Source organism: Ptychodera flava, chromosome 5 (genome assembly GCF_041260155.1).
Source record: "Ptychodera flava strain L36383 chromosome 5, AS_Pfla_20210202, whole genome shotgun sequence".
Lineage (NCBI taxonomy): Eukaryota > Metazoa > Hemichordata > Enteropneusta > Ptychoderidae > Ptychodera > Ptychodera flava.
Window position 1 is genome coordinate 16,651,069 of NC_091932.1, and position 12,811 is coordinate 16,663,879.

Below are 12,811 nucleotides of genomic sequence, written 5' to 3' on the forward strand. Positions count from 1 at the left end.
AGAAGTACCGGTACAGATTTTGATTTCAACACTACATGTCTGTCATCAGTAACTTTGCTTAACAATACTCTCTTGATTGGAGTGAACTACCAATACCTGCCGTACAAGGTGTACTTTCCTCCATTAAGACTTTTCTTTTTCATTATACGATTAACCTTTATGCGTTTATTTAAAATGTGTGTACCAGAGTAAAGAAATTGAACCCATTCTCACACCAGGTGAGTACATTTTTTCTCAACTTTCAAGATGTGATACCTCATCAAAGGTGTTGCCTAGCAACTCATTCCTTGGTTGTCATGACACTAGCAAAATGCCAGATGTGAAGATCTGGTTTTCTTTCCCACAAATCAGTTAATCAAATGGTTAACTAATCTCTTGCACGTACATGTATTTTACCTTCTTGAACAGAAGCATGGAATCAACACAACTTCATTGGGACAGATATTCGGACTCTCGAACTGTAACAATTCTTTTCTGATATACCACTTGTGGGAGTTCATTTTAAAGCTCTTGGTGTCAGAAAACCTTTCACTGGCTTAGTTGTTCGAAATTCAACGATTTTATTTTCTCCATAGAGTTGACACAGGGATGGCAGCCTTGTTGAATTTTAAATATCGGTAAATCATGGGTTATTTGTTTCTCTAGTACCAAAATTTCCGTGGCGACCCCCAATTTTTATTCTTGATTTTGAAAGAGAATGGTCGAAAGATTCATCACGGAAAGTTTGAGCAAAAGTTTAAGTCTTTCACTTTCGAGACGCATACTACCTTAACCTTTTCACCCCAATTCCCTGTATAGAGGTCCACACTCACCATTGATAACAATGGGTTTGGACCAAACCATGGTGGTGAAAGGGTTAAGAGTCTGCTACATGTGACTGTAATTTGTGAGGGTTTTTTCTTCCGAAGACTGGCGAGATCATATTTTTCATTAGAGATAGTGTCCATCTGTTACATGACAGTGTGTTCAGATTGAAGGAAAACGGATTGACTATTGGCTGACTCACCCGATGGCTATCTACTAATGTATGGATCTTGAATAAGAAGACGTCGTTCAGTTGGATTTCTTCTTTCTTGTAGAGGATCTGAAAGGTCTTGCTGCAGGCGGCTTCCTTTTGTGTAAACTGGGCGAAAACTAGATCATTATCTGTCGGCGCGAGAAGAAATTTACGGAATAAGCTCACACGTCAACGGCTTATAGCTTTTACATACTGTCTGATATAAGTAAAATGCTCTAACTCTGTTCATTTTGTATAGTCGTGGTGCCAATCGGAGGCATTTTGAAATTCACTTTGGATGCATTGTTGGAAGAGGAAACCATACCTGTATGTTGAACAAGAAGGTCACCATTGAAAGTATGCAAAGCTACACCCTACTGTACAGCATCACCAAATACACTGTACCTCATAATTTGAACAATTATACATGGAATGACCACTGAGTGTGATTGAAACTAATTTGGGATAATTGGATCTTCATATTTTTCAAATTTCTAAAAAGTGTTAGGTGCCCTATGGCTGAATGTTGCAATATTACAAATTACTCATAAAAACAAGTGTGTTAACTAAAAGAGATGAGGTTACATTTGTAGATTAAATTGACATTACTTCACCATCCAATGATCCCAAATTAGTTCCAATCATACTGGGAACCCACTTGGCACATGTACAGACAAGTCACTAAATTGGACGAGCTATTTCTTAGAATTTATCTTTTGACCATGCTGAAAACAGTATTGTTTGCACATTAGAGCACAGCTACTTTGGTCATAATCTGAACAAATGCAAATGAGCTCTTTCCTCCCACTGTAGCTGTCTGACCAATTTCAAAGCGATTGACAGATAACAAGCCAATTACTCTGTATCCACCTTTCACTCAGAAAATTATTTTATAATTGAAAATGATAAAACACATGTTCTGAATGAAAAATTGGAACCTTTGTCCAAATATGAAGAAGGCTACATTGTAGCATTATCTAATCCTCTGCATGAAACACTCTCTAAAAAATAAAGCAAAAGTTGTAACCCTTAGAGTGCTGTAATTTTTTCCCACCAACATTTCAGTACAACATTTTACCAATTTTCATGAATTTTTCTGTGATTTTTCTGATAATTTTGGACCAAAGGGACATCACATTTCATTGGCTAGAGCTTTTTATCAAAATTTTGGCACAAATCTGAAAAAAAATTTACTGGGGTATATTTTATATGGGTGACAGAAATTGACTTCGGCGCTCAAAGTGTTTTAAAGAGTTTCGAATTATTTGAGTTGACTTGAATGGCAAGTTACAAATGACTTTCTTTCCATTCTCTTTTAAAAATCAGTGACCTCGTATTTATTTGTGGCCCTTTCACTGTGACAAATATTCACTGTTGAGTAAGAATTCAGGCGACTTCATCGCTTTGAGAGCCCAACTGCATTTACGGAAGAGAAATTGCTTCAAAACCACGCTTAAAACGCAGCAAACTATGGAGATTGATGCTTTAATAATGCGTGCCTTCATGACTTGTTAACTACGCTTACAACGAAACCCATTTTAAACATTATACAATATCAAAAGCAGAACCGCTGAGCCAAACAGAGAACTGATTTACACATCACTGGTTCATGAATACCGATACGTCTGAGATACGCACGTATCTTGTCTTTCTCAACCGCATAGGATTCAACAATTTTTACTACAATTTTTTTCGTCTATCAGAGAAAAACTTTAAAGATACAACTTTGGTAAAATACACAATTTCTGATGCAGAAATATTTTTTTCTTCTTGAATGTCACAGTCCAAGCCTAACTGGAGTATTTCTGAAATCAATTAATTGCAACTAACAGAAAGACCCAGCTAAATGCAAAAAAGCACTTCTGTCATACTCAATCAGAGATCCAAATTAGATGATTAGTTTGATAAAAAAGGACATTACGTATAACCAGCTTGTAATATACCTATCTGTGTAGTAGGAGTCTCACAGCAAATATACATGTACCTCCAAACAATACTATACAGTATACATGAAATCTTATGTGTTAAAGTACACAGTAGCGAATTGAAAACATTCTGTTGTCAGTTTGCACCATCAACCCTTTCACCACCATGGTTTGGTCCAAATCCAATGTTATCAATAGTGATTGTGGACCTGTTCACTGGGAATTTGGGTGAGAAGGTTCATTACTCTGTGGGCATACTGTAGTCTCTTGATTCCTTTCCTTGACTACTGCTATTGATGTAGGCTCGGGGCTGAATGATTTTTCTCACAGCCGAGTACCAAAGGCACAATTGATTCACACTCTGAGAGTTGTTCTGAATTTCTTCGGTAATATTGCCCTAATGGTGCTAATATGACACATGTGGCTACAATTGTCCATAACTGTGACATTATGTGCTAAGATTATACATGAAATGTTCAACCCGGAAAATCTCTTCAATAACAGGTTTCATCTGACCTATTAATACTTTGCGTTTTATTCAGTTTATTTGAATTTGAGTCACAGAAGGCTATAAACATGTTTTCAATCTCTACTTCAACGAAGCCAATTATTGGAGTTTTCTCATCCAATAAAACAGTTTGTTAGTCACTGTGGATGTTTTCATGCAATGTTATTTCAATGGCTTAAATTCTAGCTAAGTATTACCACTTGCATATGTAAATGTACAGGTAGTATTACAAATATGATTTCTGAACATATTAAAATTGAATTGGTCCAAGAGGCCTTAATTCACAGAAAGTGCAGAAATTATGAACAAATCTGAATAGGGTCATAAAAAGACTTTTCAGCAGTTCTTGATTGGTTTTTTGCTGGAATTATGTAAAAAATAGGGCCAATGGCTCTGTAGCTACTATACATGTAGACTTGGCTGGTATGGCAGACGTACATAGTATAATACTGCACCAGATATAGTGTGTGCAGACATCCTTTGACAATATTCTTAGGCTTACAGACCCTCTATATACACATACGTACAATGATAGCCAGCATAGGTAACTGCCATCTACCGGTAGGCCTGTTCTTTCTTTGCCATCTATCTTTTATACAAGGTGGACATTTATATACATGTAGGCAGTTGGATAAAATATCTGGAAATGTTTCAGACCTATTAAACAAGTTGTTTTTAAGATGATGATTCATTACATATGCAAAATTTAATAAATTGATACTGCTCTTTGCCTAAGTTTCAGTACCAGTTCATCTCTGTATGAATTACATGTACAGTGTGTGTCATCAAATTTGACGGAGTCCTACTGGATGCATCACTTTGTATACATGTAGGGGCTTGAACTCACAATAGCTGCAATAACTTAAACCCTGAATTCGAATGGACCACGGTACAAACAATCCCACATGCACAAACGTGCATAACCGTACATGTATTTCAATACGCATTTGTACACATTTTGGTTTGCTTGTACCGCTTTCATGTGATCTCTTGGCTGTATCGCCTGCTTTTTATTCTGGAGTAGAACCATTCAAGAAATCAAATTATTGATAGGTACATGTACACGCACTGTGTTATCGACAGCAGCAATGAAACACATCAGAATCACATTTTAAATTTTACAAGCATACTTGACTTTCAAAGAAAAAACTTTCAGATACAAATTTAAAGAAATATCAAAACGAGGATGACGAAATTATGCATCAGTTTTAGATTATCATGAAAACTCCCCTAAATCAAAATGGTCCCTCCCTTGGTGAAAGGGAGACTCTGTAATAAAAGAACATGTACTGTAACACTACCATCATGGGGTGCTTTACTTACTAGATGGCTTGGATGAAGAGACTTCAACTTTCATGGGGAATTTAGGGTGAGACTTGAAATACGCCCGGATTTGGTAAAATCTATTGAGAGAAAAAACAAAACAGAAAGAACAGTTAATTTATAGTGGTGCTGGTTTGGTATTTTAAAGAAGGATACAACATTACAATGTTCCAACACGGGCAATTTGTTTACGAAAGTGTTGGTAAACAAAAGTTCTTGTAAACATGTTATGTAATTTTTCATGATTTAGTCATGAAATCATTATGGTACAAGTAAATACACGTAAAGCTAAAATAGCAAGACACCCATTCATTGCAGTATATGCTTTTCTCAGATTGGAAGAAGACAATGGAACAATCTAATTACTTGAGACGCTTGGAAAGTACTGCTGGCCTAATATACCATACATCCAAGTAATTTTTTAATAACTGGTCTTCCGTGTACTGTATAGCACATACTTGGTTCAAGTATAATAAAGACATTTCACACCAGCAGATGTCACAATAAGTGGTGGATGCCAGGCCACGTACATGTATACAAGAACATATTTGTCATGTACATTGACTTATACTGATTGCATGCAGGTACATGTGTACATTTCACTTGTGCACTTTGTACCATACATGAAAAAAAAATTCTGATATCACAAGTTTAAATATAGCTGTGAAACTTGATATCCTGAGCAGAGATTCTAAAGTAAATGTTAAGATGACCTTAGACTTCAACGTATGATACTTGACATCAATATTAAAGGAGATCAAGTTTCCTTCTTTAAGGCACTCATTCCGTTCCAGTTGTAATAATCAAGGTCATCTGACACAACTGATAATCCAGAGCATTAGGTTATAATGTCACTGATACATGAGATAAAACACAGTGTGAAACTGTAATACATTGGGCATGCATTTCACACACCAAATCCTTTTTTTTTATACTGGTATACAGTGATAGAGGACCTGTATATATGTAATCGTATCTTGATATTAATTTTAAATGAAAAAATGGATATAATGGCAACCTACATTGTACAATGGCTTTTAGGAAAATGGGGCCCACCTACGGCATTCTAGTGTTCTTGAGATGTCATCTGACACAGGTAAAATAATTTTTCAGAAATTTATAACCAAACGACCTCCAGTGTATGGAACCATGGCTTGCCCCCTCAACCCTTTGAGCGCCGAAGTCAATTTTTGCCTCCTTTATAAAATGTAACCCAGACAATTTTTTCCAGATTTTTTCCAAATTTGTGATCAAAAACTGTAACCAATGAAAAGCTATGTCAATTTGGTCTAAAATTGTCAAAAAAAGTACATAAATTTCATAAAAAATTGGTGAAAAATTGGTGAAATTTTGCACAAAAATTTTGGCGGGAAAATTTACAGCACTCCAAAGGTTAACAGCATGCCTACATGTAAGTAATTGAGTAATGCACTGAACTGCAAGCAACAATTGAGAAAAAAGTGCACCTCCCGGCAGAAACAACACTTAGCAGTTATCAGAGTTTCAATTAACTATCGATTTAACCTTTGCCTAAAGTTAATATACTGCGTTGAGATTTATGGGTCTCTAGTGCCGCTGACATGGATATGGATGATAGTACACTCTGTACACCTCTCTGAACATCATTTATTTTGAGCCAATTCTCTTGGATACCCTACAAGTACAACAGCATAATACTGAATAACTGTGTTCATACCAACTGCAAAGACTTTACACTAATCACAGGTTGAAATAAATGAATTGAATTTAGTGTTGTCCATTTACGGTACTACGCTACTACTTGCCCTTACATAATTTACGACTTTGTGCTCTACTGTATAGTATAAAACATATCAGTGTAATATATGGAAGCTGTTGGGTACCCCTTGGTAAAAACTCTTTCCCCATTGAAAATGCATCGGTAGAAAACAAAAAAGTTTTCCGTCAAAATATACCAAAAAATATTACCCAGCTACAACATAACTTTTAATGGTGCTGACAACTTCACATGTGACAACAACAAATCAAACAACATGTTTATGCGACCACACAATATCAGTCAGCATCAACATTGCTAACACTATGCACTTTGACCTTATTCACAGCGGTAACAATCTATGAGGTGCTTAGTGAGATGTTGAACTATAACAATGGTGGTGGATGCTTAACTGTGAAGGCGGAAAAAACAAAAGCTTGTGCGGACGCGAAATCTCTAGCTGCTCATAACCAACATACGGATGCAGAAACTCCACGATAACGATTCCGAGCTGAACTGCCACTGCGAAATCTTATCGTCTCTTGCCGCTACAAAATCTCTACTTGCTCGTTATCCAAATGTGGATGCTGGCAATGTGAAGCCGGTGCGGAAACTTTCTATACTCACGTTGCGGTGCGACAAAACTTAAAATGTACAGACGTTGCGGAATAAAAAAACTGCAACTTGAAGCTGTGGCAAATGCTACTCTGGTTGCGGAAAAAAAACGTATCCAATAAGCATGTTTGGTGTGACAAAACTGTATGCTTGTCAGATTGTTATGATGTGGAAAAACGATATGCAATTACGGAATACCTGCCCTGCGACAAACTAGTTCATTCTGGTGCGACAAAACAGTATGCTGATCAGGACTTTGTGTAGAAAAAGTAATATGCAAATGAGAAGTCAGTTCTGGTGCGGAAAAAAATGATATGCAAATGAGGAGTATGTCCAGTACGGAAAAAACTCGTTCATTCTGGTGCGACAAAACAGTATGCTGATCAGGACCTTGTGCGGAAAAAAACTAAGATGAAAATGAGGAATACGTTTGGTGCGACGACAAACTAATTTAATACAATTTTCTTTTATAAATAGTTGTGTAGGACCGAACCGAGCCTTTCCTCTGTCACTGCGTAGACCCTCTTTTTTAGGGTCTTTGGTAACAGTCGCTTGGAGTTGCTATAGATTTTGTGTAGGAAAAGAGAGACTGGCCCCCGTCGCTTGGCTTTTCTAGGCAGCAGTTACCCTTTTCCCCTTCAATTTACTATTGTTTTTGATATTTATATGCCCACAGATTTGGAGCATAAATTTTCCCATGTAAAAAAGTGTATGACTAGCATTATACAGCAGCCATTTTGAATTTTTTTTAAATAATAAATTTCAGGTAAGGCACCTGAAATAATTTTTTTTATTTGCCGTCCATGGGCGGGTACTTTTTCACACAAAATGATGAAAAACATACACAGTTTTTCAAAAATAGTTACCCCGCCAAATAAAATACATCGGAAAGTTAGTGTATGTATTAACATTGCGTTTTATTTCTGTGTTTGTTTTTTTACCTGGCGGGGGAGGGTAAGGTTTGAAGAAAATTCAAGGACAGCAAAAACTGAATTTTATTACAGGTGCCTAATGTATTTCTAAAAGCCTAAAATTAGCATGGTGATCACTGAGTTTTATTCTTAATCATAAACTGGAATGGTTTCAATTTTCCTTGATGTGATATTAGAAAAATATTTACAATGTACATCATGTTTTTAGGTGTGAATTACTCTTAATAAGAACTATAAGCTCCTTTTTTATAGCATTACTGGACAAGTAATAGAGATTGGTTTTATGGAGATTGTACACCTGCTTTGAGATCTTGAGTAGCTTTTATGCATTAACATTTTATTTTAATACTGGAGTAACAGAGATTCAGGGATTGGTTTACATTCTGTAGCTGTTCCTACAATCACATTTGAATTTTGTGACCTAGCATGTGCCTAACTAAGGTAGGTGCAAATGCGTGCCGCTGTTTCTTTTTCAAATGTTAAAGGGTCAAAAAACTTTATATCATTACATTGAATTTTGTCGACTGTTTTTTTGAGCTCATGGCATCTCCAAATAAGTGAAAAATTTAGTCCTAAAAAACAAACAGCAATATCCAGGGAAGGGTAATTTTGATATTTCAAAAATAAAATATCAATATTACAACAATTATTGAACGGATGTATCCAGTCAAATTGAACTTGTGTAAGATAGTTTGATCTGCAAGTTTGTTGAAAAGTCGACATATCGTACCTTTTAACTTGATTAAGTCTAGTAAGAGTGAATAATTATACAGTAATCCCTTGGAAGAAAAAGTACTATCACAATTTTTTTATTGGCAAAAAATTGATATAATTACAATGTACCTCCTTCATTAATTCATTGAATCCAATGTCTGACTGTACATACATGGTGATATGCTCGACACAGGCACATATGGTGGAATGGAAGGTGTCTGTCTGTTTTACATTATCTTCCGGATCAAGAAACTTAATCATTTTCTCAGACCTTGAAGTTTTTTTTGAGTGTTTTGCACACTGTCACCTACAAGTATCATTAGAATTTGCTTTTTCTTGCTTTTGGACTTTTTTCAGGGATTTTTCCTTTGATTTTCATATTTCAATTCAATGTTCAATAAAAGACATCTACATGTATTTTTATACATGATGCTGAGTATGCATTTTCAGATGTAAGATGGATCTATTGTTTGCCAAGGTGATAACAGTTGCGTTTTCCAGCCAGCATCACCATCAATTTCCTGTTTTTCCTTAAAGGGAAGGTCGAAAAAACGCGACTTCAGTCAGGAGTCTCCTGGTAACCTGCCGGTTTTTGCATCAGTAGTGTATAGGGTACATTGAGTGGGTGTTCCTTGGAGATTGTTCTTATTTCAATATGTATATCAGCGTGTGTTTTATGAAATCATGCATGTACCAATTCATGTGCATTTATTGACATTTGGTAATTTGTTTTTCAGTGTTTAAATGTAATTTTCTTTCAGCGATACTTAGCGTAAACCATTGTTATGAATCTGTCTACAAAAGTCTATTGATTACAGAGGTTTTGAAGCTGCTGTTCTCTATGATACACCTTTATTTATTTGTATCTGTACATGGGCGTCTTACAGTGCTGTTCTCTCATTAACAGACACAGAGTTGACATTCAGAAAATTAAGTCCTTCCCGAAGGTTAATCCTACAATAACATGGGCCTCAAAGTGGACCGGGCTTCTCAGACACTCTACATTTGCGTGGTGTCTGTTTATTTTGGTTTTATTAGGAGCAGGAAAAGAATGTGTGTTCACACGAACAGTGTAAAATTTATTAAATGGGAAGTTACAGGACCGTGGGCGCACATGGGGGATTACTGATGACATAGCCATTTGCATACACTGGGCGCGAGGTTTTGAATTCTCATTGCATCGCTTTGACCGTATGATGAATTTGAATAATCATGATGGGCACTTTCGTGACATATGCAAAGAGGGGTCAAATGGTTGTACAGGGAAATTTTGAAACATATGCATTCCCTGACAAAAAACGAAGCATTTTTTTCAGTTTGTTTCGACTCAAGTTTAGTCGCAATATATTCACAGACATCATATGCAAGATTCAATGACAATAAACGCCTGAAACATGGCAAAATTATGGGATTCTGGGATTAAACACAGCACATTCGATCGGTAGCGTGGCTTTTTTACATTTGCATAGATTTACAATAATCCGACTTTCATAGAGGAAGTTCCTGTTTAAAAGTGGGCTGCTTTTGTTCTTAGATGGCAGCTTTTGTAATAGTAACCATGGTTCTGTGGCTGAAATCTGATGCACTTATACAATGTATAGTCATCTTGAAGCAGAACATGTTCCAGGACAGATATTAGAATTTTCAAATTTTTACAATTCTTGTCTGATCTATTGGCTGTGGGGGCTCATTTTAAAGCTCTACAAATAACAAAAAGTTTCTCTGCCTTAATTTTTCGAAAATCCAAGATTTTATTTTCCCCCATAGAGTTTTAACATGATAAAGATGGCAGCCATTTTGAAGTTGACAGACATGTACCAGTAAATGTCAGGTAGTTTGTTTCTCTAGTTCCAAGCTCTGCACCATGACACCTGATTTTTATTCTCGATTTTGAAAGAGAATGGTTGAAAGTTTCATTGAGGAAAGTTTGAGCAATTTTAAGTTCAAGTCTATCACTTTTGAGGCCCATAGTACCTTAATAACATATCAGAAGATGTCATTACAGGAAATCCAGGCTGCAATTTTATGTAAAATGACGCAGCTACCGGTACATTCTCTACAACCAAGTTTGTTTAATGGAATACGAGAAAGTCTAAGGTTAATGGTGTAAAGTACATTTTGGTCCACTTTCTCCATGGGTATCTGATTTTTTTAATGTTACAGAGATGCTTTCAGTCAATAAGCTACATGTAAAGTGGACACCAAAAACTAATGTGCACAGCATGGGCATGAACAAATATTCATTCTTCTTGGTGTAGAATTCAGAAAACCCTATATAATATTTTCAGGTCAAATGATTCATAAATAAAATACTACTATTACCACCTACTTGGAAGTGTTTCAGATATTTTTTTCATGCAGCAGGAGTGTACCTCTGATCAATTTGCTGCGTAAGTTCATACTGATAATCATACGGATAAATTACTTTGATTTCTCTGGGAGTGACTATCAGTGCACAGTGCCTGTAGTAGCTCATAAAAGACTCAACTTTTGCTCAAGTGTACTTTCAACCAATCTCTTACTAAATCAAGAAATATTGTATCTATGACACTGTTTCTCCCATATATCTGTACATGTAGTTTGCGACACAAGCTTAAAAATGATTGAAAAAACCAAAATCTGCTGGTCCTGTACATTGCAGATTTCATCACAATGCACATAACACGATAAGATACTTTGCACTGACTTGACATGATCTGCCAGTACTGTAGGTCTGTACAAAACATCTACTGTACAGTAATTGTAAATTACATGTAAGTCTTTGGTTAACAGTGCACAGATTTTAATATTGCCCAATTTCCAAGATACATGTAATTTTTTTCGTCACATAGTCAATGCAGGTGCTTAGACCTTTTCTAAAAGCTGAACGAACTTGTGCTGTGATTTTGTCATAGTAAAAAAAAGAGTGTTAAAGTAAAAGTGGCAAGTCCTAAAAACAAACTACCTTTGTTGTAATTTTTTACAAGCATCAAATCATACGAACTTGAGCACCTGAAGAAAATGTAGAACAATTTCAAAGTTTTAGACTGTTGGAGAAAAATATTTTTTTTCACCAAAAATGATAAAAATATCTTCAAAAAAATACACTGTAGAACAAATATGAATGAGATAATCTCTGCATAAAATAACTTTGATCAGTATTTTAGAAAACACTGTCATACCGGGTAGGTTGACGGATCTCAACCTATATGATAGGATGAGTCAAAGCATTAGATTAGACACTACCTTTTGATAAACTCAATCTTTACCCCACTTGAGCTAAACAGCAGGCATAATTTTTGGACTCAAGCATATCTCGTGGTTCCTGCTGGGGATAACTGACTTTTTGTCTTGTGGGGACAGCATGCACAGGTACATGTAATTCCGTATTACCTGTGCATGCTGTGTGAACCTCCACAAACGACAGTATTGTAAATCTAAGGAGTTGTGTCAGATACACATACATGTAGTATGACATTTTATCAATACACAGGCATAGTCCAATCTGTATTGCAGCACACTCACGTAAATATATGTTTACCATTATTCATTACATGTAACTCACCACGGATTACCAAGAATACATGTACAATGCATTCGTAACCTGTATTAAACATGTAGAGCTTGCACACTAATTGCTACATACATTGAAATGTAACACAGACATCATTTAATACACATCGTGGGTACAGATTAGTGTAACGAGCTATGAAGATTTCCGTTGTAAATCAATTATTTAAAAGATTTCCTTTATCTGCCAATTAAATATCAGTAATTTAATATGACTGTACTGAAAGAAATCCTTGTATGTTTTACATATCAGTAGAATACTGGTACATGAACAGTAAGACTGATTTACTGACCTGTAGCTCTTTGCTTTGAACACACTGAAAAGTCATCTTAAATGATAGAACATGAATGCTGTTGCTGATGCCCGATGGATCTTTATACCGAAATAATTATCAAAACATGCCTTGTCTATCAGATGTAAAACAGCAACAAAGGAATCACTGGCAGTTAAAATGCAAATTGTTAGAAACTGGTTAAACAGTTTCTGAAATTTCATGGCAAAATCGATCAAAA

At 35.8% G+C, this 12,811-nt stretch overlaps 1 protein-coding gene across 1 annotated transcript in view; it reads right to left on the bottom strand.

The window, feature by feature from the left end:
- LOC139133148 (protein FAM135A-like) overlaps positions 1-12,811 on the bottom strand; it is a 71,653-nt gene that overhangs the window by 38,579 nt on the left and 20,263 nt on the right. The window contains exons 2-3 of the mRNA XM_070699575.1: positions 4,754-4,833; positions 1,007-1,146 (exon numbers count right to left, since the gene is read on the bottom strand). Of these exons, the coding sequence (XP_070555676.1) occupies positions 1,007-1,146; positions 4,754-4,833 (220 nt within the window). The remainder of the gene's footprint in view (positions 1-1,006; positions 1,147-4,753; positions 4,834-12,811) is intronic.